Raw genomic sequence first — 25,673 nt, forward strand, 5'->3', positions numbered from 1 at the left:
TAAACGAAAGATTTTTACAAATACACAAACTCTGTATCTTCTTCCTGCAGAAGCAAAACGACCCTTCTGCTGTGACAGCTGCGTGTTCACCTCGTCCAGAATTTCGAGTTTTAATCGTCATATGAAAACTCACAGCACCGAAAAGCCCCACGTGTGCCACCTGTGCCTGAAAGCTTTCCGCACGGTCACTCTTCTGCGGAATCATATCAACACTCACACAGGTAAACCAGGGGAGAAGAATTACTTCCCATGAAGGATGCGTGTTAAGGTTTACGTACGAATGCGAATCCACCTATCTGCACTTGAGAGCGACATGCTTGTTTCGACCCCTTTGGTTTTGTCTTCTTCGATTGTGCTTAAAAACATCGAATGTTACAAAGATTTTCTTCTCACACGTGTCTGGGGGTAGTTAGGGTTTACAGGACCTCTTCTTCATTGTTAGAGCGTTTTGAAACGGAGTCTAGTTGATAGGTTATAAATCCCTAGGGATATGTGTGGTGAAGTCTTATCTGAAAAGGCTGAACTATGTGATTTTACAGGAACCAGGCCCTACAAGTGTGGTGACTGTGTCATGGCATTTGTCACCAGTGGAGAACTTGTCCGACACAGACGTTACAAACACACGCACGAGAAACCCTTTAAATGTTCCATCTGCAAGTATGCCAGTGTGGAAGTAAGTCCGTCCTTGTCTGTAGAGCTTTGTGGCATTCTTTCTCACTTGACACGGGGCGCCTGAGTGGCTCAGTTGGTTAAGTGTCCGACTTCAGCTCAGCTCATGATCTCATGGTTTGTGAGTTCAAGCCCCACGTCGGGCTCTCTGCTGACAGAGTTTGGAGCCTGCTTCAAATCCTCTGTCTCCCTTTCTCTCTCTGTCCCTCCCCTGCTCACACTCTGTCTCTCTCTCAAAAATAAACATTAGACGAGAAATTTAAAAACTTGACGCAAAAGTTAAGTCACACTAACAGAATCTCTTACAAAATACGTTTCGCTAAAGGTATTATTCGTAGAAAATCTATGTGGGAAATAATACTTGTTTTTATTTTATACGTTTAATATAGAAAATTAGATCTTTTTTTTTTTTTTTTTTTGATTACCAACTCGTGAAAGCAACATGAAAGGTGTACGAATTACAAATACAATCACTTCTACTTGGGAAATAATTCGCAAGTGTGTTAAGTTCCATGTGGTGTTCTGTGGAGTGTAGTCAGTTCTACAAAATCAAAATGTATTTGCTCTAACATAGAACACAGATTCAGTGTGGGTTTTTGCTGCAACTTCGGACCTTACCTCCGGGGCCCCTGGTCAGATATAAAGCGACTTGTGTGAGCATTCAGACACGGCCCGTTTCCTGTCTTAATTACAGACAGACCACCTTTCTCAGATTTCCAGTTATGTGTCGTGTTCCTTTGAATTCTCTTGTATTTATACTTTCTGGCAGGCCTAGCCGCACCCTAAATGAAACGACACAAGAATGTGACACTTCCTTTCCAACGTCAGGTCTCTGCGGTCACCCTTTAAGGACTCGGCCCTCTGTCCTGAGTCTGAGCCCAGTTGGGAAGGGATCACACGCACGAGAGGAACGGAGTTAAAGGGGAGGCCTCAAGTTTAAATACAGTCGTGGTGCAACCGTGTTTCATCAACTAGGAAAGTTCGCGCATGGGGTCAGGATTTGGTTCCAGGAATTCTTTTCCCCCCACTGTTACTATTTTTAAAAATGATTTGCCATCGGAGTTAAAGGTGGTGGCTGCGCGTGGAAACCCCGAGAGGAGGTTTCAGAACTCAAAGCCGCCTGAGGACCCGAGGCCCGGAGTGGCCCCGTCGTTGGTGTCCTCCTGGCTCTCCGAGCAAGCTTGTGTGTTGGCAGAGGCCCTTCTCGGGGGTGGGCAGTCCGCGTGCAGCTCGGGGGCTGGTCGGCCTCGACAGAGGAACCCCCAGCTGCTGCCATCACCCCTTTTGTACGGTTTCCAAGCCTTTCCCTGCTGCTCGGTTCTGAGCGGGGAGCCGCCTAGGCCCCCCTCACCATCCCTTGACGCTTGGGCCAACAGGAAGGTACCAGAGCCGTAGGCAGATCACAGCGCTCCTGACACCTTATCAACGCGCCTTGTCCCCTCCTCCCTTTGCAGCCACGGGGGACATCTGTCACAGCCGCCTTAGCTCCCTCTCACCGCTCCCCAAACTTTTCGTGCTGTTGTTGCTAAAACATCTCGCTTTGCCTTCTAATATACCCAAAGACGTCTACTTTTCTTCTAAAAATCCAAGCTGCATTTTTCGGTTTGGGCCTTGTTTTCTGTCCTAAGTCTCCTGTTGTTCTTGAATGTTCTCCAGGCTTCTGTATGCTTATCCCATACTGGGGAGCCAGACCCAAGCACAGCCTTCCTGGGATGGCGCTCAGGGCTGACATGGGCTTTCTGACCTCCGTCGCCCGAGTGTGGCTGATGGGGCCGTGTCCGCTAAAGGCAGATACGGGCCTGCCGTCAGCACACGCAGAAAAAGAGCAGTTCTAGAAGGCGCTCAGTCAGGCCAAAAATGATCAGATGGGAGGGAGTATTTGCCTTTTAACTAATTGCCTGGGATATGTAGTTAATCAAATTAGAATTTGTTTCCTTTTACTTTAAAGTTTCATCTTATAAACAAATCACTAACACACAGAACCTGCCCTTGATAGAAAGCAAGCCCTCTCTTGGTCCACGTGCCATGGGGGTCCACAGAACTGTGAACTTGAAGGGCCCGTAGGGAAACGTCCCATCAAAGACCTGATGCCTCAAGCTTCCTGCTTTATTTACGCAGGTCCCCTCTGTGCACCGCAGCCTGATCTAAACTTTACAGCTATTGAATGCATGTTGCCTTGGAAATGCAAATAAAATCATGTATGGCTTTGAGCCGCTAGAGTTCAGTTTTCCCTTTGTAAAAGTGAAGTTGAACCTGAGAGTCTCTCGAAATGACTGCTCGTTATCCACAAAGGATCACACACACACACAGACACACACACACACAATCAAATGAGAAACTTCGTCCACGACAGAAAATAAAAATAATGACCGGTTCATGTTTTTCAGTGTGTGAAATACACTCTGAGGTTAAACTCGGGCCGATTTCTGCATCTTTTATAACTCTGATTAGTTGAAGACTCTACCGCTTTTTATTATTTTCTTTTTGTTCCTTTTAATGTTTATTGTTGAGAGAGAGAGAGAGAGACAGACAGACAGAGTGTGAGCAGGGGAGGGGCAGAGAGAGGGAGACACAGAACCCGAAGCGGGCTCCAGCGAGCCGTCCGCACAGAGCCCGACGCGGGGCTCGAACCCACGAGCCCGCGAGATCGCGGGCTGAGCCGCAGTCGAACGCTTTGCCGACAGAGCCACCGCCCTGAGGTTTCGGGGGTACCAGCGGCCTTTCCTCTGTTCGCCAGGCGAGCAAGCTAAAGCGACACACCCGCTCGCACACGGGGGAGCGTCCCTTCCAGTGCAGCCTGTGCAGCTACGCCAGCAAAGACACCTACAAGCTGAAGCGACACATGAGGACACACTCAGGTGAGGACGGGCCCTGCGGGCGGCCCAGGGGCTCGGCCGGTGCCCTGTCTCCCCGCCACCCAGTTAGAGCTCGGGCGGCAGAGTGAATTTCTTTGTGCTTTTCCGACACGGGGATCTGGATCCGCACTTCTGTGCCTGTTTGGCGCAGAGGGAGGCCACGTGAGTACCGTGCTGGGACCCCGTGGGGCTAAGTAGGACGCCGTCCAGTGCCTGCTGGCGAGGTTTGTCGGGGAGCTTAAAGTCACATGCTTAACCGACCCTTCAGGGTTTTTTTTAAAGTTTATTATTTTATTTTGAGAGAGAGATGGAGAGTGAGGGAGGGGCAGAGAGAGAGGGAGACACAGAATCCGCGGCAGGTTCCAGGCTCCAAGCTGTCAGCCCAGAGCCCGACGCGGGGCTCGAACGCGCGGACCGCGGTATCGTGACCTGAGCCGAAGTCGGACGCTTAACCGTCTGAGCCACCCGAGGCGCCCCGGGGACCCTTCAGTTTTAAGGCAAAACGTAAAGTGTGCTAGTTTGGTGCTTCGTAATGCCCTTCACCTGTTGGCCCGTCCCTCGGCTGCCCCCCCCCACCCGCCCCGTCCTGTGGAAACTACCAGTTCTCTGTATTTATGAGTCTGTTTTGTTCCAAAGATCCCACATATAAGTGACAACATAGGTATTTGTCTTTCTCCATCTGCCTCTTTCACGGAGGCCGACGCCCCCTAAGTCCGTCCATGTTGTTGGAAATGGCAAGATTTCATTCTTGTTTTGTGGCTGAACGATATTCCGTTGTGTATTTACCACATCTCCTGTAGCCATCCATCTGTCGGACCCTGGGCTGCTTCCGTATCTCGGTGTTCGTAAATAACGCTGCAGTAAACGTACGGGGGCACATGTCTTTGCGAATTACTGTTTTCGTTTTCTTTGCATAAATCCCCAGAAGTGGCATTCGTGGATCGTGTGGTATTTCTAGTACTCGCTTTGTGGGGTTTTTTGTTTGTTTGCTTGTTTGTTTGTCTTTTTGGTACGAAGAAGACGTTTCCGTGGACATCTCGGGTCTTGATGCCATGGCAGGAACCGGATAGCTAAGTGACGAGTCAGCCGCCAGATGTTAGGAGAGCCGCCCGTCTGGGCCACTGTCCACACAGCCCTACTCGACCCAACGCTGTCTGTCTGGGCTTGATTCAGGAACCCGGCACAAACTGTGGGGCTAAACGGTTGGGGGAAGGGTGGAGAAAGGAGCCCTGGGGACAGCAGAAAAGCTTTCGGCTCCCAAGACCTTTGGGGAGGTTCAGGGCTTGCTGGGCGAAGCCGCCGTGCAGAGGGTCACTTTTGTCATCCGTGTCACAGGTGAGAAGCCCTACGAATGCCACGTGTGCCACACACGCTTCACGCAGAGCGGCACCATGAAAATACACGTTCTGCAGAAGCACAGCAAGAATGTCCCCAAGTACCAGTGTCCACACTGTGCCACCATCATCGCAAGGAAGAGCGACCTGCGTGAGTGTCTGGCTTAATGAGCTTCCTTTAACTACAGTATTTGCGGGCTCCTCGGAGGCGCATCCTGGACCCTGGAGCCCTGGGCCTGGTTACAGGGAGGCAGCTGGGCTGCAGGACCTACTCCGGAAGAGGGAGGTTTTTTTCCCCAGCGGTCCTGTGGCGCCATCTAGTGGCGAGACTGAAGAGGTGCGGTTTCATGGCCCGGCTCGGAGCGCTGGCCGAGGGCCCGTTCCGTTGCAGGTACACCCGATGACAGTCACAGGTATTTCAGCTCCTACAGCATTTTCACAGGTCTCGTTTCATCCCACCCTAGCCCTGCTTTTACAGATGAAGCAGATGATGAAGGAGACTAGAGACATAGAGTGATCTGTCCCCAAGTCCCCCGAGTCAGGAGGTGCAGGGAGCCCGCAGGTGGCCTCATTATAGGTTCTGACTCTGTTAATGTCCCCACCAGTGACGCTCCGCAGACTTTTCTTAGGCTCTTGCTGTAATCCTCAAAAGTTCTGGCGGCCGAAGTGGCAAAAGTGAGGACCAAAACCAGTCCTCCCCTTAAGGAACTCCCTTCAGCAAAGGAGGCCAGCCAGGGCCTGAAATCCTTTATTGTGACATGGTTACGTCCCCTTCGTGGCACAAAACACCACAGAATCCGCCGTGAGCTACTCGAATGCCAGGGTTAGGACTCGGGGTTTTACCCTGCCCGCAGGGGAAACCAGGCATATTCAGCAGTGGGGTCGTGGTGGGCACAGCCGTCAGCAAATGAGCATCCCTGCTTTGTCTCGGGGTCCCTGGGCTTCCCATTTTCCGTGAACTTACTTCTTTTTCCAAAGTACGTAACACTGTGATGCTCAAAACACGTTAGCAGACGTACAAGTCGCCGGTTTGCCCGGGGAAAACCCTGGAGACGAGGTGCACTGTTTGGAAAACATTTCTGAAAGGGTGAGGGTGTTTAATGAAGCTTTAACTTTTTTTTTTGAAGTTTTTTTTTTTTACATTTTATTAATTTTTGAGATAGAGAAAGCACGGGGGGGACAGAGAGAGGGAGAGAGACAGAATCCGAAGCAGGCTCCAGGCTCTGAGCTAGCTGTCAGCACAGAGCTGACTCGGCGCTCGAACCCACGAACCGTGAGATCACGACCTGAACTGAAGTCGGACGCTCAACCGGCTGAGCCACCCAGGTGCCCCAAGAAGCTTTACCTTTTAAAAATCTAGAACATTCTGTCAACGTTACTGGAGTTACCGGCGTGCCACAAAACACAGCCCGGTGGGACTTTGTAGGGCACAAGGGTCGCAGGCCTGTTGCCGAGAAAGGAAACAAGTCTCTGACAGCTCGACAGAGTGATGTAGGTTACGTCTCCTTTCAGCAGGTGGCCCTCCCCATGTACCCCTGTAAGATGCTTTGTGAGCGAGGGAAGTCTCCCTTCCTGCCGCCGTGGGAGAAATCAGACTCTTACATGCCCGAGACAGCACGACTAGGGTGCACCCCCGCCAGCTGTCCCTTTTTGCTTGGCCTCTTACACAAAGGATCACAAACCACCGTGCTTCGGACTCCATTCAGCAGAAATTATTCCAGAGCGTGTCCAATCAGACCTTACCGCGAGTCCTGCATGCGTTAGGACAGAGGCAAAAACAGGGCCTTGACTCTTAACACGACACTTGGACTTTTTTTTTTTTTTTTTCCAGTTAAAATCCAGAGGTTGTGTCTTTGTTATGTAAAACCACCGTAAGGTTCTCCTGAAAACCTGCCCACGCCTCGCTGATAGGGTTCTCAAGGCGCTTTGTTAAATGAACACAATAGGTGGGACGTGCCGTGCCTTAAGTGACATTGAAATCCACGTCAAAAGAGTAATTCCTGGGCTTGGCAGCCTGTGGTTCCTTTCTGAGCACAGCACCCAGCAGGGAATGACTTCGTTCCCTGAGAGACACTTGGCAGTATCTAGAGGCATTTTGGTTGTCACAGCTGGGGCGGAAAGGAATCTTAACTGGAATCTAAATATTCTCAGTGCCCAGGACACGCCCGCCCCCCCCCCGCCCACCCCACCAAGAAGAAACCAGCTCCGTAGCGCTGAGGTCTAGAAGCCCTGACTCAGAGGGGAGGGGAGAGTAGCTGACCGAACACCGTTCTGCCGTATAACGTTCTGTAACTATTCTAGGTGTCCATTTGCTCAACCTGCATACTTACAAAGCCACGGAAATGAAGTGCCGTTACTGTACCGCCGTCTTCCACGAACGCTACGCCCTCGTTCAGCACCAGAAGACCCATAAAAATGAGAAAAGGTTCAAGTGTGAATACTGCTCTTACGCCTGCAAGCAGGTACTCGGTTTCAGCCAGTTTGGGGAGGCGGTGGGAGGCAGTGGTGTACGGAGGGAGGGAGGGTTGGGGTTCCCCATCGCTTTGAAAATCGTGAAAAAAAAAAAAAGATCATGCTTTGGTGAGAGAGACGGTTCAGAATAACCCGAAAGCAGCCGTGAGCCAATACTTGAAAGCAGCACTTCGTCAAAGTGTGGTTTACAGACCCCTGGAGGTCCCTGCAGCCAGTCGGGGCCGTAAGATCAAAGTTCTTGTCGTTAGATGACTGATTCATGCCGATACATTATTTGCCCTTTTCACCGTGTTGACATCGGCCGTGAAGGCGCCACAGCAGCAGAGGTGACTGAGAACAAGCAAAGCAGTCACCCCAGGCTGGTCTGGCGTCTGCTGTGTTCTTCACCTTCATGCACAGCCGCAAAAGTGAAGGGTGGTTTTACTTAAGAATGTCCTTGATAGAGAGTAACAGTTCTCAGCTTCATTCAGTCTTGACCCAGGATACTCATCTTTTGTTTTCTTTTTTTGATGTTTGTTTATTTTTGAGGGGGAGAGAGAGAGAGAGTGTGAGTGGGTGGGGTCAGAGAGAGAGGGAGACACAGAATCCAAAGCAGGCTCCAGGCTCCCAACTGTCAGCACAGAGCCCAACACGGGGCTCGAACTCATGAACCTGAGATCATGACCTGAGCCAAAGTTGGACGCTTAACTGACTGAGCCACCCAGGTGCCCCTAGTTACTCATCTTTGAATAACAGAGCCCCTGTGCTGTCTTCCAAAGCACAGCACCTGTGTGCAGGGAATCACCTGTGGCATTGTGTGAGTTGCCAGCCCAACTAGCCACTTTTTTCGTGAACTGCTGTTTTCACTTGGGAGAACAAGGGATAGGCAAACTCTCCTGCTTCAGTCATTGGACATTTGGCAACATGCAGTGCCTTTTTCTTGAAAGTAAATGAAGTGAGGGGTGCCTGGGTGGCTCAGTCGGTTGAGCGTCCGACTTTGGCTCAGGTCATGATCTCACGGTCTGTGAGTTCGAGCCCCGCGTCGGGCTCTGTGCTGTCGGTTCAGAGCCTGGAGCCTGCTTCGGATTCTGTGTCTCCCTCTCTCTCTGCCCCTCCCCCGCTCATGCTCTGTCTCTCTCTCTCTCTCTCTCTCTCTCTCTGTGAAAAATAAATAAACGTTTAAAAAAAAAACAGTAAATGAAGTGAGTCCGTCACTTCAAAGAAAATGTGGTTGCCAGAGATACAATCTCATCTGTCAGGAGGAAATTACAATTAGAAATCTGTACATCCACCACCATGAGCTTGACAAGCTTTCTGACACTTGAAGACTTCTCTAATGAGATGGGAGTGATTTTAAGAAAGCATTTTTTTATGTAGTGGAGTGAAGTGTGACAACGTGTAGAAGCCGTCCATAACTCGGTAAACTGATACTTTTCCAAATGACCAGTCTGTTATTTTAGAAAATCATGCATAGATAGAAGATTCACTCAAAGTATAAGATCAATTGATTTTCATGTAATGGAGTACTAAAAGGACCCTCTTCCCCACATGTCTTTCCTCTCACCCTCCCTCCCAGGACAGCATCGCTCAGTCCCACGTTGAAAGTCAAGGTCCCACCAAGGCCACGCTGTCCTGGAAGGGGGGTGGAGGCAAGGCGTGTGGGAAGAGAGCACCCCCAAGAGAAAACCTTGTAGAAATATAGTTTGGTTATAAACAGTAACACAGAAGTGGGTGTGTGTTTCCTCTGCATGGTCATAGCATTTTTTTTTAATTTTTTTTAAAATTTTTAACGTTTAGTTATTTTTGAGACAGAGAGAGACAGAGCATGAACAGAGGAGGGGCAGAGAGAGGGAGACATAGAATCTGAAACAGGCTCCAGGCTCTGAGCTGTCAGCACAGAGCCCGACGCGGGGCTCGAACTCACAGACTGTGAGATCATGACCTGAGCCGAAGTCGGTCGCCCAACCGACTGAGCCACCCAGGCGCCCCGGTCATAGCATTTTAAATAAAACAAATAAAATGGGTACGTTCGCTTGACTTTATATATATTTTTGTCATGCTTCTCCAAAATTTTTGAAAGCTTATTTATTTATTTGAGAGAGAGAGAAAGGGAGAGAACGGGGGAGTGGCAGAGAGAGGGAGAGAGAGAATCCCAAGCAGGCTCCACACTAAGTGCGGAGCCTGACACGGGGCTTGAACTCACGAACGGTGTCATCATGACCTGAGCGGAAACCAAGAGTCAGATGCTTAACCGACTGAGCCGTCCAGGTGCCCCGGCTTCTCCAGGTTATTTACTTGTGTCAATCTTAGTTAAAATTCCTAATTTTTTCTTTGCTAAGAACAGTTATTATCAGCTTTATGCTTTTAAATGGATATTGAGGTTTGTCCTAATATTTATCAGGAAGTTAAGAGGCGTAATGTACTTCCAACGCCAAATAGCCATGGAATTGCAACTCTGGTGTTAGATTTTAAGTTTGCAGGTTCCTTCTGTTCTTTGTAAACTCAGGTCATTGCAGATAGTTCTAGAAGAAGGGCTGCTAGTCCATGAGGCCTCTTGGAGGGACAAATGATTATCGTTTCCCTCCCGAAGGAATGTTCTACCACGTTCCCTGAGGGGCTGTGGGACCCGCGAGGCCCTCATCAGTGGCCTGATGGTGGACAAGTTTGTTTCCTAGATAGCCAGACCGTGCTGCCCGCATCACTAACCGCATTGACATTGTGTGTGCCATCATTTTTTGTAATCGCGCATTCATCCTTAGGGAGGGAAAAAGGTGTATAAGAAACAGCGTCAAGGACTGAAAACAAAATCCCTGTAAATATTAAACCTCTCATTTCCCTCCCCTCCTCTCCTAGGAACGCCATATGACCGTTCACATACGTACCCACACCGGAGAGAAACCATTTACCTGCGTCTCGTGCAATAAATGTTTCCGACAGAAGCAACTTCTAAATGTGCACTTCAGGAAATACCATGATGCAGACTTCATCCCGACTGTTTACCAATGCCCCAAGTGTAGCAAAAGCTTCTCCCGCTGGGTAAGCTCACTTAACTCACAGTAAACCTTACTTCTTGCAAAGATTCCTCTGTTTCACAGGCTCTGACACACTCAGGGAGCTTAAACCCAATTATAGAAACTTGCCGGGGCTTAAGACGGCATCTGCCTGGCCTTGGGGAAGTGGTTATTCGTTTGTTTGGAGTCACAAAGCTCTTGCAAATCGTATGAAAGTGTGGTCTCCCCTGTCCATGAAAAGAGACGGCTCTACAAACAAAACCTTGCAAATGGTTTTAGAGAATTCTCGTACTCCCTGGAGTCGGCAAGAACCACTGCTCTTAAATGTAACATTTTAACATTGTTCCTGTGAATTAGATTTAGGCTGTTTCCCAGAGAGGATGCAATTTTCGAAATGTCTCAGAGGTGTTCTTCAAATAGTATTGTTGGTACTCTGCTAAGAAATGCGTTTACTCTTCGACGTGATTCTCTTTAGGTGCTGTGTGAGTGATCTGTTGCCATATGACAAATCGTTTTGAAACTTAGTGGCTTAAAACAACATTTATTTCCTCACACTTTCAGTGGGTCAGGAATTTGGGAGGGGCTCGGCTGGGTGGGTCTGCTTCATCGTCTCTCAGGAGGTTACGGTCAGGATGTCATCAGGATGTCCACTCCCAAGATGGCGCCCTCCCATGGCTATTGGCAAGGGTCTTCAGTTCCTCACCATGTGGACCATTCCATTGGGCTGCTCAAGGGGTCTCATGACCCAGAGTAAGCGAGAGGGAGCAAGGGGGAGGCCACTGTGACTTTTGTCACCTACTTTTTAAAGTGACCCATTACCTCTGTTCATTAGAGGTGAATCATTAGGGGTGCCCTGGTGTCTCAGTCGGTTAAGCGACCGACGGGCTCAGGTCACAATCTCGTGGTTCACGGTTCGGGAGTTCGAGCCCCGCAGCGGGCTCTGCACTGATGGTGTGGAGTCTGGTTGGGATTTTCTCTGTCTCTCTCTTTCTGCCCCTCCCCAGCTTGTGCACGCTCTCGATCTCTCTCTCTTTCTCTCAAAATAAAGTAATCAACATTAAAAACTTTAAAAAAGAAGCAAATCACTAGGTCCCGCCCACACCCAAGAGGTGGGGGATGAAGTTCCCTTTGAAAGAAAGAGTGTCAGAGAATTCGTGGACATTGAAAAAAATACCACAGATGATGAGCCAGATCTCTAGACAGTGTATATGCTCCAGGCTCACTTCATAAAAGTTCTGAATTATCTGAAGTTGACTATTTTTGTGGGGAAAGTTTATGTCTTTTCTCTTTGTGTTTTTCTGGGTAGTGTAGTGGGGTGATTCCAGAGTGTTAATACTCTTAGTTCAAAATTTCAAATACAAGTTGTGACAGTAGTCCGAAAACAGCATTCATACAGACTTAGCATTGTCAAGGGTCAACATTGGAAAGATTCTGCCTTTTGGTGGGAAGAATAAGAAAACAGAGAATGGGTTGAGTCGGCCTCATAGAATTCCTCAGAGCAAACAGTCAGAAGTCTTGAAAGTTTTTCTTGCATTCAAGAGAGCGCATGGGGACTTGGATCTAGAATACAGACATCCCTCGGAGATATTGCAGATTGAGATATTGAGATATTGCAGTAAAGCAAACGTCACAATAAAGTGAGTCAAAAGAATGGTCTCGTTTCCCGGGGCATACGAAAGCTACGATGATGCTGTGCTGTAGTCCATTAAGTGTCCAATAACAACATGTCTTAAAAAAAGCACGTATCGTAATTTAAAAATACTTCACGGCTGACAAATGCTAACCACCAGAGCTTTCGGCAAACTGTGATAGCTGGTCACTGATCACCGTAACAAATATAATAACAAAAAAAGCTTGAAATATTGTAAGAATTGGAGCCCTCCTCCGTTGCTGGTGGGATTTGAAATAGGTGAGGCCGTTGGGGCCCCTGGGGGCCTCAGTCGGTGGAGCGTCCGACTTCGGCTCAGGTCACGATCTCACGGTCCGTGAGTTTGAGCCCCGTGTCAGGCTCTGTGGTGACAGCTCCGAGCCTGGAGCCTGCTTTGCATTCTGTGTCTCCCTCTCTCTGCCCCTTGCCCGCTCATGCTCTGTCTCTCTCTCTCTCTCAAAGATGAACAAACGTTAAAAAAATTTAAAAAATAATAATAAAGCTAGAGTAATCACAGCAGGGTGTGTTAGTGAAAGACCAGACACATGGATGGAGCAGAGAGCCCAGACAGACCCTGTGAACACAGTCTGCCGATCTCTGACCAAGGAGCAAAGGTGATGCAATGGACAAAATACCACCTTTTCAGCCAACGTACTGGAGGAACTTGAATCCACATGGAAGAAAAAAAAAAAAAAAAAAAACAACCTAGACCGAGACCTCATGCCTTTCGCAAAAATTAATTCAAAATGGTTACAGACCAGGGCGCCAGGGCAGCTCAGTCAGTTAAGCATCTGACTCTTGGCTTCAGCTCAAGTCATGATCTCACGGTTTGTGAGTTCGAGCCCTGTGTCGTGCTCTGTACCGTCACCATGGAGCCTGCTTGGGATTCTGTCTCTCCCCCACCTCAAAATAAATAAGCATTTAAAAAAATGGGTCACAGACCTAAATGCGAAATGCAAGACTATAAAAGTCCTGAGGGTAACATAAGAGAAAATCTAGATGACCCTGGATGTGGTGACGACTTTTCACAGACAATACCAAAGGCACCCTCCATGACAGAAATCATGGATGAGCTGGCCTTCACTAAAATGAACAATTTCTGGGGCGCCTGGGTGGCTCAGTTGGTTGGGCATCCGACTTCGCCTTGGGTCATGATCTCGCGGTTTGTGAGTTCGAGTCCCGCGTCAGGCTCTGTGCTGACAGCTCGGAACCTGGAGCCTGCTTCGGATTCTGTGTCTCTGCCCCACTCATGCTCTGTCTGTCTCTGTCTCTCAGTAATAAAAAAAGTTAAAAAAAATTAAAAATAAAATAAACTGAACAATTTCTGATTGGAGAAGACACGCCACAGACAGGGAGAAAATATATGGCAAAGTCACCTCTGATGAAGGACTGTCATCCAGAATACACAAAGAGCTCTTAAAACTTAAAATCCTAAGGAAACAGACACCCCCGGTTAACAAATGGGCCGACGACGTTGTTACATACAGACCCCTCACCCGAGAAGACGCACCGGTGGCAGATAAACCCGTGAAAAGATGCTCCGTGTCGTACGTCATCAGGGAAATGTAGTTAGGACGAGACCCCACCACGTACCTATCAAAATGGCCCAAATCAGGAACCCTGACGACCCCAGATGTCGGCGAGGATGTGAACAGCACAAGGTCTCATTCGTTGCTGGTGGGAATGCGACGTGGCACGGCCTCTTGGGAAGAGTTTGATGGTTTCTTACAAAACTAAACGTAGTCTTACCATACGGTCCAGCACTCACACTCCTGTTCACCCGAAGGAGTAGAAAACGTACATCCACACAGAAACCCACACGTGGGTGTTCGTAGCAGCTTTATTCCTAACTGGCAAAAGTCGGAAGCAGCCAAGACGCCTTCCAGTAGGTGATGGATAAGCGAACCGTGGTCCATCCAGACGATGGAGTGTTATCCAGGGCTGAGAAGAAACGAGCCATCAAGCCATGCAGCCATGAAGACAGGGAGGAACCTTAAGCGCGTATTACTAAGTGAACGAAGCCAATCTGGAAAGGGTACGCGCTATGATTCCAATGATGCGACGTTCTGGAACAAGCAGAACTGTGGAGACCGTAAAAAGATCGTGGTTTCCAGGGGTGGGGGAGCAGGGATGAACAGATGGAGCACGGAGGGTTTTTTAAGGCAGTGAAACCAACCTGTGTGATACTAGAACAGTAGATGCTTGCCATTATACGTTTGTCCAAATGCACAGAATGAACAACACCGAGAAGGAACCCTCGTGTAAACCGCGGACTTTGGGCGATTATGACGTGTCCAAGGAAGTTCATCAGGTTGTAACAAATGTACCCCCGGTTCTGGTGGGGGTGCTGATAATGGGGGGGGAGGCTGTGCCGGTGGAGGCAGGGGTATAAGGGAAATCTCTGACCTCCCTCCCAGACGCGCCATGAACCTAAATCTGCTTTAAAATATGAAGTCTTTTGGGGAGCCTGGGTGGTTCAGTCGGGTAAACGTCTGACTTCAGCTCAGGTCATGATCTTGCGATCTCGCGGTCCGTGAGTTCGAGCCCCGCGTCGGGCTCTGGGCTGATGACTCAGAGCCTGGAGCCTGCTTCCGATTCTGTGTCTCCCTCTCTCTCTGCTCCTCCCCCGTTCATGCTCTGTCTCTCTCTCTGTCTCAAAAATAAATAAACGTTAAAAAAAATTTTTTTTTAAATATGAAGTCTTTAAAAATAAATAAGTGCCTCTCGGGATATTTGAATCCAATTTAATTTCTAGAAAGTCAATCACTCGCAAACTTCCATTCTTTAACACGCAACAGGCAAGTGTATCTACTGGGGAGTAAAGGACCCGTGCCTTGGATTCCAAATGCTCGCTCCCTCCTCTCTTGAGAAACATTCCTCTGACACGTCTGTCCTATCGCTCTGCCCTCTGAGTCACAACTGATCTAAACGTCATATCGGTTTACTTAAAATCTTAGCCCATTTACTGTTTAAAGGCTAGACGTGTTTTTGCTTATTAATCCAAAACCGACGCCCGGAGTCGTTAGCCAGGAGCCTCATGAATTTGGGGGAAGGTGGTGTGTGTGTGCACGTGTATGTGTGTGCTTGGCTGGGGAAGGGGCCATTGTTGTCGTCATAGTCTCGAATCTGTGGCCCCCGAAGGCTTAGTTTGTGCACAGTCATCATATAAACCCAGGGACTGGACAGCGTTCTTCTGTATGGGGCCGGTAGTAATATTTTCAGCTTCGCAGACCATTTTCTGGCCCAACTGCTCAAGTCTGTTGGAGCCCCCAAAACAGCTATAGACGGACAATTCATAAATGAATAGACACGGCAGTCTTCCAGAAAACTTGCTTTACAAAATCCAGTTGGCCAGCTGGATTGAACCCTTGGGTCATTGTTTTCCCACCTGGAATGGAACCAGTTTAAATGACCTGTAACATCCCCCTTCTCCTTACACGTGAATTCTTCCCCTTCTGCCCATAAACCAGGACGGTCCAGTGGAGCACCCACTGAAGCTACAGTGGAAATTAGGGGGGAGGTTTTATATAATCACCAAGTTGAATGGCACGCAGCAGTATCTTACTTTAGCATATGAACTTTCCAAACGATGAAAAATTTCTAGCTTAATTTAAACCATCCTAAGTGTTCGCATGTAAGAATACATTGGTGAATAGTCTTGACCGAGAAATCTCTGACTTCCCTTTTAATTCTGAGTGTTGTATATACATTCAGTTACCCCTTGTGGGGGCAAGTGACCATGTGACTCCGTCGGTTAAGTGTTCGATTCTCGATTTCGGCTCAGGTCATGATCTCGCAGTTTGTGAGATCGAACCCCAAGTCAGGGTGTGTGCTCAGAGCACACATTGGGATTCTCTCTCTCTCTCCCTCTCTGCTCCTCCCCTGCTTGGGCACTCCCTCCTCTTTCAAAATAAACAAACATTAAAAAAATAACCCCACGCATGTTAGATCAGGAGAGGAGCTGGCCGGCCAGTAAAATATACATGGTATGTTACATATTTTCTTAAAATTGACAATCTATTGAATTTCTGGCTCAACATCGAACCTCACTTTGGACAGGGGACATATTCTAGAAGAACAGATTTTGTCTTCTCATTGACCTCTATGATAAAAAAAAAATTGGCTAGACCTAAACACAACAGAGGGGTCCCCTTTTATTTTGTTAAAAAAATTTTTTTTTAATGCTTATTTATTTTTGAGAGAGAGACAGAGCGTGAACGGGGGAGGGTCAGAGAGAGAGAGGGAGACACAGAATCTGAAACAAGCTTCAGGCTCTGAGCTGTCAGCACAGAGCCCGACACGGGGTTCGAACTCAGGAACTGCGAGATCCTGACCTGAGACGAAGTCGGACGCTCAACTGACTGAGCCCCCCAGGGGCCCCTAAAAGCCACCTTTTATTGTGCGAGACTCTACCAGGTACATGTTGCCCCATTTTCCCGTTCCGGGGTCTCTAACTGCGGAATTTGAAATGACCATTCCGTCGGTGATGCTGACTCCCACGTGCTCTGTGTCGTCTCGCCGACAGAATAACATGCAGAGACATTCCGCGAAGTGTGACGCGGGCCAGGGAAAGCCGGCCGCCTCGGGCAAAGTGAGAAGAGTGAAGAGGAGAAAGCTGGCCGTCCTGAAAGAGGCAGGAAAGGAAGACGGTAACTCATTTTAAACAAACTGGGTTTTAATTTGAGAGCGATCTCCTTGTTATCGCTTCCCGGGTGCTGAGTGGTCCCGTGCAGGGGATTCACCCAGAAGCCCTGGAAGTGCCTGTCCCCGAAAGGTCCTGGGCCCAGCCCTGTTGCCGCTCCCTGCCACCTCGGGCAGGTGTGGAACTTCAGTTTGCCCCCTCTGGGTCATTGGCAAAGTGGAAGCGATTACTCGTGCAGGTGCAGAGAGCCCCAGGAGGCGTCCACGGCTCTGGTCACCGGGGTTCCTGGCAGACAGTCTAGCGAGGCTGAAGGCCGCCCTCCTCTGGAAGCCGGTGGCCTGTCACTTCTGCCTGGAGGAACTTCTGGGGCACCGTGTGCGTGTCCTGGGGCTGCTACAGCAAATAGCCACGCGCTGAGTGTCTCAGAGCATCACAGGCTCACTGTCTCCTAGCTCTGGGGCCCGGAAGTCCCAACTCAAGGTGTCGGAAAAGGTTGTCTTCCTCCTGAAGGTTCTGGAGCGATGCCCTCCTGCCTCTCCCAGCTTCTGGTGGCTCCCGGGGTCTCTCGGCCCATGGCCACATCCCTCCAGTCTCTGCCTGTGTCTTTGCACGGCTTTCCTCCCTCTTCTGTCTCTCGTTGTCTTTCTAAGGACACTTGTCACCGGATGTAGAGCCTGTCTGAAAGCTAGGATAATCTGTTCTTGAGACCCTTAACTTCTTCGTATCTTCAAAGGCATAAGGTCACATTCACAGCTTTCAGGAGTTAGGATGTGGACGTATCTTTTTGGGGGGCCGCTGTGGGCATCACAGTCTTTATCGTCTGGCCTCCAGGAGCCGACGTGGGTTCCCAGGTTAGAGCAAAATGGGTCTGAGTCCAGCCTGCCCTCTAAGATGTTCTGCTCCACGAGGGGACAGACTTAGTGCTCCGTGCAGGCGTTCCGTTTACGTCCTCTATTCCCTTCATGAGGATCCTAGAACTGGAGAGATCCTAGACTGAGACCACACGACCTTCCCGCAAAAACAAACGGAAAATGTTTGCGTGGCCTCCTTATTCTAAAATCCCCTACATTTTGATCCCAGCCCCAATCCTCGAGCAGTGAATGTTCCCGCGGATGGCAGGCAGCCCTTTCCCTACCTCAGAGTCACCTGGTACAATAAGGGAATGGCCCGGCCGAATTTGAATTCCGGGTAAACAGTGAACACGCGTTTAGCGTGAGTATATCCCATGCGCTGTTTGAGATATACTTGTACTAAACAGTTACGCATGGTGCTTGGAACGTGGACAGCCGGGCTGGAGTTCTCCTGACCTGGGCTCTACAACCTGCTCAGGCCTTCCTCAGTGTTCCTGAGTCTTCCTACCGGGGGCCGGAGCTCCAGCCCTCCTCCACCAGCTCCTGCCTTCTCCGGCAGCAGGGACAGGTCAGCCCGCGGTGCTTGGGGGGTGACCTAGAAGAGAAGTGACGGTCACAGCATGGATATAAAACTGACGGTGTCATGAATACCACCTTCCGTGGTTTCCCCGAGGAGCGCCACCGCCCCTCCTGTCCCAGGTGTGAGGCCCCGCGGTGACCCTGTCCCCGCTCCCGACTCCACACTTCCCCTCCCCCTCCCCCTCCTGCCTGCCAGCCTGGAACACACGCGAGAGGCCTAAGGAGAAACGAACCCCCGCACGACGCCCACCCCTCCTGGTCCACAGAACTCCCATCACGTTCACCACGGACTCGCCCCCACCCCTCCCGGGTCCCTCCATCTGGCTCCGGCCCCAGCACACCACTGGGGTCACCAGGGGCTCCCTGTGACCACGTCCTGCCGGCCTCTCCCTGCTGCAGCCATAGGGCCACCGACTGGTCCCCCTCTTGACCCTCTCCCCTCTTGCTTGCTCAACAGGCATCCATCCTTCTGGAATTTTCTCTGGCTTCTCCAGCCACCTCGCCTTCTCCTCTTCTCCTCCCCACGGTTTTTCTCACCTTCGGTCCACCTCGGTACCACGTCCACACCTGCGTACATGACTCTCACCCTCTCCCGTGGCAGGTCACTGGTGGTCTGGGACTGCAGCCCCCACGTAGCCTCCGGAGGGTGGGAGCGAATGTCCCGCTGCCTCGTGAGCGTCTCCCCTCTGCTGTCTCAAACCCAGTTCATCTAAAACTGAAGTCTTGACACCCCACCGCTGCCCCCGCCCTCACCCTCAGCCTCGTTCTCTCCTGCAGGCCCGATCCATGCTAGTGTTGGAAGCCAGGGCACCCAGGCAGCTGCCTCCCCCGCTGCCATGGACCAGGTCCACCTGTCTCCCCAGGTCCGGGACCTCGTGTCAGCACCTGTCCCCCATCCTCGCTGCCCACCACCTGAACCCCTTCTCCGTGCACCAGCGCTCTGAAGACAGGGCCTTGGGTGTGGCCAGCCGCTCCCCGCCCTCCCAGGCAGCCAGCCATACTGGTCCCCCCACCCCAGCCAGGCCAGACTCACCCTCTCCTTTGCCCGGCATTCCTGGTAACTCGTCCACGGACCCCCAAGATCTCAGCTCTGACCCTTGACCAGGTCGCCCTGCCTCACGTACACCCCGGGCCCGGGCCTCTGCTTTGCACACCCCCACCTGGTGCTCAGCGTCACATTTATCTGCTTCTTCAGCGCCCACTCCCACCCGCACTGAGCTCCCCTCCAAGGCGGGCCTGGCCCTCGGGTCCACACCAGGCCTGGCGTGAGCAGGGTTCATCCATTCCCACTTACGATCGAAAAATGAGCACAGCCCTTTACGGGACAAGACAAGTAGGTGAAACGCAGCCCAGATCTTCCAACCACCGTATAGAGATGCAGAGGCCAGGCTGCTGGGATCCTTGCTCCCGCTGGGACGGACCCTAAAGCGTCCATACACATGTATGACTTCCCGGTTAATTAGGCACCCACTGGCTCCCGCTTCATACCTAAATGCAGTATTTTCTTTTCATTATCTAGTACACCAAGTCCTTAAAAAAACCTTTGACCAAATTTCATCCAAATAAGCCTTCCCTAGAAGATCAAATGATTGGGGACGGACTAAAGGTTTTTGAAAATGTCGCCCGTGGTCCGTGACCTGTTTGCAGTGGGGCAGAGTTAGAGCGTCACAGCCTCCAGGCTGGCCCCCGTGGTTGGGTGACTGCCCCTGCCAGCACTGACCCCGAGCCTCCTGGACGCTGGCTGGGAAATAAACGAAGAGTGAAGTCACAGGGGTGAAAAGCCGGTCCACATCTCTGCCCCCTCCCGCTGGGGCTCGGGCTGGTGTTTGAACAGGAGCACCACTTGGAGCAGGTCACCTGGGCACCAGGGGCACCTGGGAATGCTGCCTGCCCGCCACGCTCACCTTCCAGAAGGACGGAGACAGGAAGGCCCTCCCGGGTTTACTTTGACGCGCGGCGCGTATGAAAACATTTCTCGTACTTTTTTTAGTGTTTATTTTTGAGAGAGAGAAAGAGAGAGAGAGAGCACGAGCAGGGGGAGGGGCAGAGACAGAGGGAGACCCAGAATCCGAAGCAGGTTCCAGGCTCCGAGCCGTCAGCACAGAGCCCGACGCGGGGCTCAAACTCGCGAGCCGTGAGATCAGGACCTGAGCCAAAGTCGGAGGCTTAACCGACGGAGCCCCCCAGGCGCCCCTCATATTGTGGATGGTCAGCTGTTGGACCCCAAGCAGAGCGTGAATTGAAACGAGTAACCCAGCTTAATGTTAGCAAAAACTACGACTTTGTTTGCACATCAAAGGTTTCGCACCTGTATTATCCAGATAATGGTCTGGCGTCTACTCCGCTGGGCTGGCGGGTCAGCCGTAGGCCACCTGGCTGTTCAGGGTAGGTCTTTGCAAGTGGCCGTTCCTTTGCGTTTGTAAGAACTCCGTCTTCGTAAGAACTCGGTCTTCGTGCTCTCCCCACACTCCCCACCCCCCCCCAAAAAAAACCACAAGCAAACACATCTTCAAATGACCTTGAACCGACAGGAGGTAAAGCTTCGGTAGGCGTGGGCTCTTTGCCGCCCCGTGGGTGTTCTTGGGAAGTAATTTGGGAAATAGGGAGAGGGATGAAAAGACTCGGATTTACAGCGATCTATTTTTAAGCGCCCAGGGTTGGGCTGGCTATAAGCCGCAGGAGGGTGGGCGGGCTGGTTGTGGATCTGGGCGCGGCTCACAGGGTGCACCCAGCCGACTCTGCCCGAGTTCCCTGGCGGTAAGGACGAGTGCCCTGAGAGCTGCTGGCTGTCTTCCTTTCGGTGGTGTCGTTCCACGGGCACTGAGGCGAGACAGGTGAGGGGCTCAGCCACCATCTGGGTCTGTAGGATCTGCCCTCAACCTACAGCAGTGGCTGTCAGCGGGGGCTCTGCTTCCCAGCAGACGTATGGCCATGCCCGGAAACGTGTCCGGTTGTCCCAAGCGAGGAGGAGCGTTCTTCTGGCCTCCAGAGGGTAGAGGCCAGGTGTGCCCCCAAACACCACAACGCACGGGACAGGCCCCCAGTGGAGAAGTGGTCCAGCCCTAAAAGCATAGAGGGCTGAGGTTCAGAAACCCCTGACTTCACGCCCATAGGTCCCATCAGATTACTTGTTCTGTCTTATAAATGGAAAGAATCATTTTCTAAAATGTTTGCTGCTATGTTACAAATCAAAGGACTGTTTCCAAAATGTAAATGCACTGATTTTTTGGACTTTATTTTAAATTTGCCAAAACTCTGCCTCCCCCCCCCCCCCACCCCCAGCCCCAAAAGACGCCACTAAGGAGGTCTCTGCTGTGAGCGTGAAGCAGTACCCGGGAGAGACGGTTCCAGTCTGTTACGGAGGCGTCGCGGTCGGAAACAAGGACCTGGACGAAGACCTGAGCTGTGAAATGATCCTCCAAATGATGGACAAGTGACAGAGCTTCCCAGTTCGCGTTCGTAGCAGTCCGTTCTCCAACAAGTTCGAATTTTGCGGCACGTTCTTTGAAACAAGTTCATGACGATGGACGGTCTCGGTTTTTCCCAAGTGTGAGGTTAGTGCCCAGAATTATTTGCCTATTTTTTTGGACTGGATATTTAAACACAAAAAAACACTGCAGGTGTTTCATAAAAGGCCCAAATCTTGAATTGGAGGATAAAACCTCAAAGCTATGAATTCACTCACTTGATCCTGCCGAGGTGGCCTGTAATGAAGGGGCCGTGATTTGGAGCCGTAATAGTTACGCAGTTGTAGCACTAAGACTATTTAGTGCTTCAGCAAACAGCCAAAGCTGGGTACTTTCACCATTACTTTTTTTTTTTAAGTTTTAATTAATTTTTGAGTGAGAGAGGGAGACACAGAATCCAAAACAGGCTCCAGGCTCTGAGCTACAGAGCTTGAACCCACAAACCGCGAGATCATGACCTGGGCTGAAGTCCGACGCTTAACTGACTGAGCCACCCAGGCTCCCCTCACCGTTATAGTCCTAACACGAGTTTTTAAACCTAAACAACTAGTTTGATACCGTTTTTTAAAATACAAATGAATTTTCCATAAAATTTAAAGGCACCGTAATACCTTCAACGTGTTCTCAATTCAACAAGAGAGATCTTAATGTTTTAAAAATAACCGAGTGGAAAATGGCAACCTCTGGATTAGAGAGTGATGCCTAATTATTTTAGTTTGGTGACTGAGTAAGGTACAGTTCGAGAGTTTGTATTCTTCCTAAATTATGGTTTTTGGCGGGTGTGAAATTTTCCCTTTGGACATTCACTGTCACTGCCCAGCAGGTCAGTTTGTCTCTCTTTTGTTTCGCTGAAACTACTTCGTTTATACTTTTTAAGTAATTAGCAGAGAGAGAAGAAAACATGATGAAATGTGTATCTGTAAAGAATTTATACTCTGTGATGCCCTGTAACGGGCGGGGGAGTGTTTCTCTTTCGCCAGTTGACGAGGCTTTTCCCAGCGCCAAGCATTAAGCGAAATGCCTCGTTAGTACCTAAAAGTAACTAATACCCACCTTCAAAGAGATATATTTTTCATACTTTTCTTCTTAGCTCAGCAGCTGCTTTTGCTCTGAACTTCCCCCCTTAGTTTAACATCATTGATACGGGTCCCAAATTCCAGTTTCTTGGCTTGATTGACATAGAATGGGCAAATAAAATTGGGAGATATGAAAAATGTGCATCGTGATGATTTGATACATGGGTACATTGTGGAAGCAACGCCTCCCATCGGTGAACTAAATTCAAATTCTTAAGGTGCTGGTCTGCTCTCCTAAGCCCAGAGCCCGGTGTCCCGGGAACGGAGAAGCACTTTCCAGCGGGAAGGGCATTCTTTTCATGACAGCACAATAGTTGAGTTCACATAGTAAGACTTGAACCCTATGGTCTCTTGCATGCCGTCATTGTGACTGTTTGACCTCTTGTAACACTTGCTTCCTCTTTGCTGTTTCAAGATGTTTTGCATAACTCAATAAAATGAAATGACTCAAAATGGCTCTTTGTTTTACGTGAATGGCGGTTCTTCAAAACGTGGATGTGGAGAAACTGGAACCTTGGGCGCTGTTTGGTGGGAACGTACACTGGTGCAGCCACTATGGAAAATAGTATGGAGGTTCCTCAACAAATTAAAAATAGAATTAGCAGGGGCGCCCGGGGGGGCTCGGTCGGTTGAGCGTCCGACTCTTGGTTTTGGCTCAGGTCACGATCTCACGGGTCCACGGGATCAAGCCCCGTCTCGGGCTCTGCGCTAAGAGCGTGGAGGCTGCTTGGGATTCTCTCTCTCCCCGCCTCTCTCTCTGCCCTTCCCAGGCGTGCTCTCTCTCTCAAAATAAATAAGTGGTGAAAAAATGGTTACGAGAGTGAATTCTTATTGTCTGTATTTTACTACAATTAAGTTTTTTTGTTCTTTAAGAAGAACACAAGAAACGTGTTTGAAAGTACAAGACCGATACGTAGCTAAACCCCACCAACGACTCTTCAGCCGCCTTTTGTAGGTAATTTGCAGGATGTCGCATGCATCACACCTCTCTCAGAATAAAAATAAATAAACCTTAAAAAAATAGAATCACCCTATGAGCCAGTACCTTGGTTACATACCCCTAAAGAATTGAAAGCAGGGTCTCAAAGAGATATTTGTACGCCCACGTTCGCAGCGCCGTCATTCACAATAGCCCAAAGGTGGAAACAAGCTAAATGTCCATCAGTGGATGAATGGATCAATAAAATGTGCTCTATCCATACGGTGGAATATAATTCTGTCTCAAAAAGGAAGGAAGTTCTAACACAGGCTACAACACGGACGAACCTTGAGGCTACTATGCTCGGTGAGGTCAGCCAGGCACGAGCAAATACCCTTGTGTGTGGGACTGAGAGTCGCCCAGTTCATAGAGACAGAAAGCGGAATGGTGGCGACCAGGGGTTGGGGGTAGGGAATGGGGAGTTAGTGTTTAGTGGGGTAGGGTTTCACTTTTGCAAGACGATAATCCGAGCTCTGGAGGTTGGTTACACCACAGCGTGAACGTTCTCAACACTACTGAGTTGTACCCTTAAAAATGGTGTGCAGGGGACGCCTGGGTGGCTCAGTCGGTTGAGCGGCTGACTTCGGCTCAGGTCATGATCTCACAGTCCGTGAGTTGGAGCCCCGCGTCGGGCTCTATGCTGACTGCTCAGAGCCTGAAGCCTGTTTCAGATTCTGTGTCTCCCTCTCTCTGACCCTCCCCCCTTCATGCTCTGTCTCTCTCTGTCTCAAAAATAAATAAACGTTTAAAAAAATTTAAAAAAAAATGGTGTGCAGGAGGGTTTGGTGTTGATCTGGCTGCATTTCAAGGATGAGAGACACAAAAAAACTCCCATGCTGTTCCGCCTTCTTGACCCATTCCGTACACTTAGGGTGCCTGGGCGGCTCAGTCGGTTAAGCGTCCGACTCTTGATTTCGGCTCAGATCTCGATCTCCCGGTTCGTGGGTTCGAGCCCCACGTCGGGCTCTGCGCTGACGGTGTGGAGCCTGCTTGGGATTCTCTCTCTCTCCCCGCCCCCCACCCCGCCCCTCCCACGTATGCCCTCTCTCTCAAAATAAATAAATAAATGCTTCTAAAAAACAGTTAAGAGAGTAAATGTCTTCTTATGTATTTTACTACAATTAAATGTTTTTGCTTTAAAAAGAGCACAAGAGGGGCACCTGGGTGGCTCAGTCGGTTGGACGACCAACCTCGGCTCAGGTCAGGATCTCACAGTCCGTGAGTTCAAGCCCCACATCGGGTTCTTGCTGACAGCTCAGAGCCTGGAGCCAGCTTCGGATTCTGTGTGTCCCTCTCTCTCTGCCCCTCCCCCACTCGCACTCTGTCTCTCTCTCAAAAATAAAAAAATGAAAAAAAACCATTAAAAACATTTTTGTAAAAAAGTTAAAAAAAAAAAAAGAACACAAGAAACATGTTGGAAAGTACAAGACCAGTATGTATCTAAACCCCACCAACAACTCTTCAGCCGTCTTTTGTGGGTAATTTGCAGTACGTTGCATGCATCACACGTGGATGAGATACTACGTGGAATTAAATTCAGATGCTCGGCTTTGGTTCAGTTATGTGCCCAGACTCCCACCAAGACACCCGGATAAAAGGAGAAACTCATGAGCTCCTCAAGTGCATGATTGGGTCTCTGTGACAGGAGCAAGGACAATAGTCCCCACAAGAGGGCAGGCATGGCTTTCTTTTCCAGCATCGGGACAGGCTCCTTGAGCTGCCGGAGACTGATTAGACTCTCCAGGTACAACAAAGTCCTGGAGATTAGTTTGTTGGGTTTTGTACTGCACCGAAGAATGAAGAAAAAGTGCTCTGCCTTCAAGGGAAGCAGGAGGATTCTTGCACTTGACGTTGCTAAGAGAGGGGCCTTTGCAAAACCTTCGTGTGAGGACACTTTCCTCGGCTCTGCATTTTCGAATGCTTTTAAAATGGTTTTGGGGGCACCTGGGTGGCTCTAGTGGGTTAAGCCTCCGACTTCGGCTCAGGTCACGATCTCACAGTCTGCGGGTTCGAGCCCCACATCGGGCTCTGTGCTGCCAGCTCGGAGCCTGGAGCCTGCTCCGTATCCTCTGTCTCCCTCTCTCTCTTTCTGCCCCTCCCCCACTTGTGCG

At 50.0% G+C, this 25,673-nt stretch overlaps 1 protein-coding gene across 3 annotated transcripts in view; it reads left to right on the forward strand.

The window, feature by feature from the left end:
* Positions 1–23,201, forward strand: part of CTCFL (CCCTC-binding factor like) — a 29,810-nt gene extending 6,609 nt beyond the window's left edge. For 2 of the 3 annotated variants that reach the window (XM_045053455.1, XM_045053456.1), the window contains exons 5-12: positions 51–221; positions 540–673; positions 3,407–3,527; positions 4,860–5,009; positions 7,160–7,320; positions 10,163–10,345; positions 16,494–16,617; positions 21,323–23,201. In XM_045053455.1, coding sequence (XP_044909390.1) covers positions 51–221; positions 540–673; positions 3,407–3,527; positions 4,860–5,009; positions 7,160–7,320; positions 10,163–10,345; positions 16,494–16,617; positions 21,323–21,477 — 1,199 coding nt within the window. In that variant the 3' untranslated portion in view covers positions 21,478–23,201. The remainder of the gene's footprint in view (positions 1–50; positions 222–539; positions 674–3,406; positions 3,528–4,859; positions 5,010–7,159; positions 7,321–10,162; positions 10,346–16,493; positions 16,618–21,322) is intronic. The other variant, XM_023251076.2, reaches the window with a different exon arrangement.
* The last annotated feature ends 2,472 nt before the right edge of the window (positions 23,202–25,673 follow it).

This window comes from Felis catus, chromosome A3, assembly GCF_018350175.1.
Source record: "Felis catus isolate Fca126 chromosome A3, F.catus_Fca126_mat1.0, whole genome shotgun sequence".
NCBI lineage: Eukaryota > Metazoa > Chordata > Mammalia > Carnivora > Felidae > Felis > Felis catus.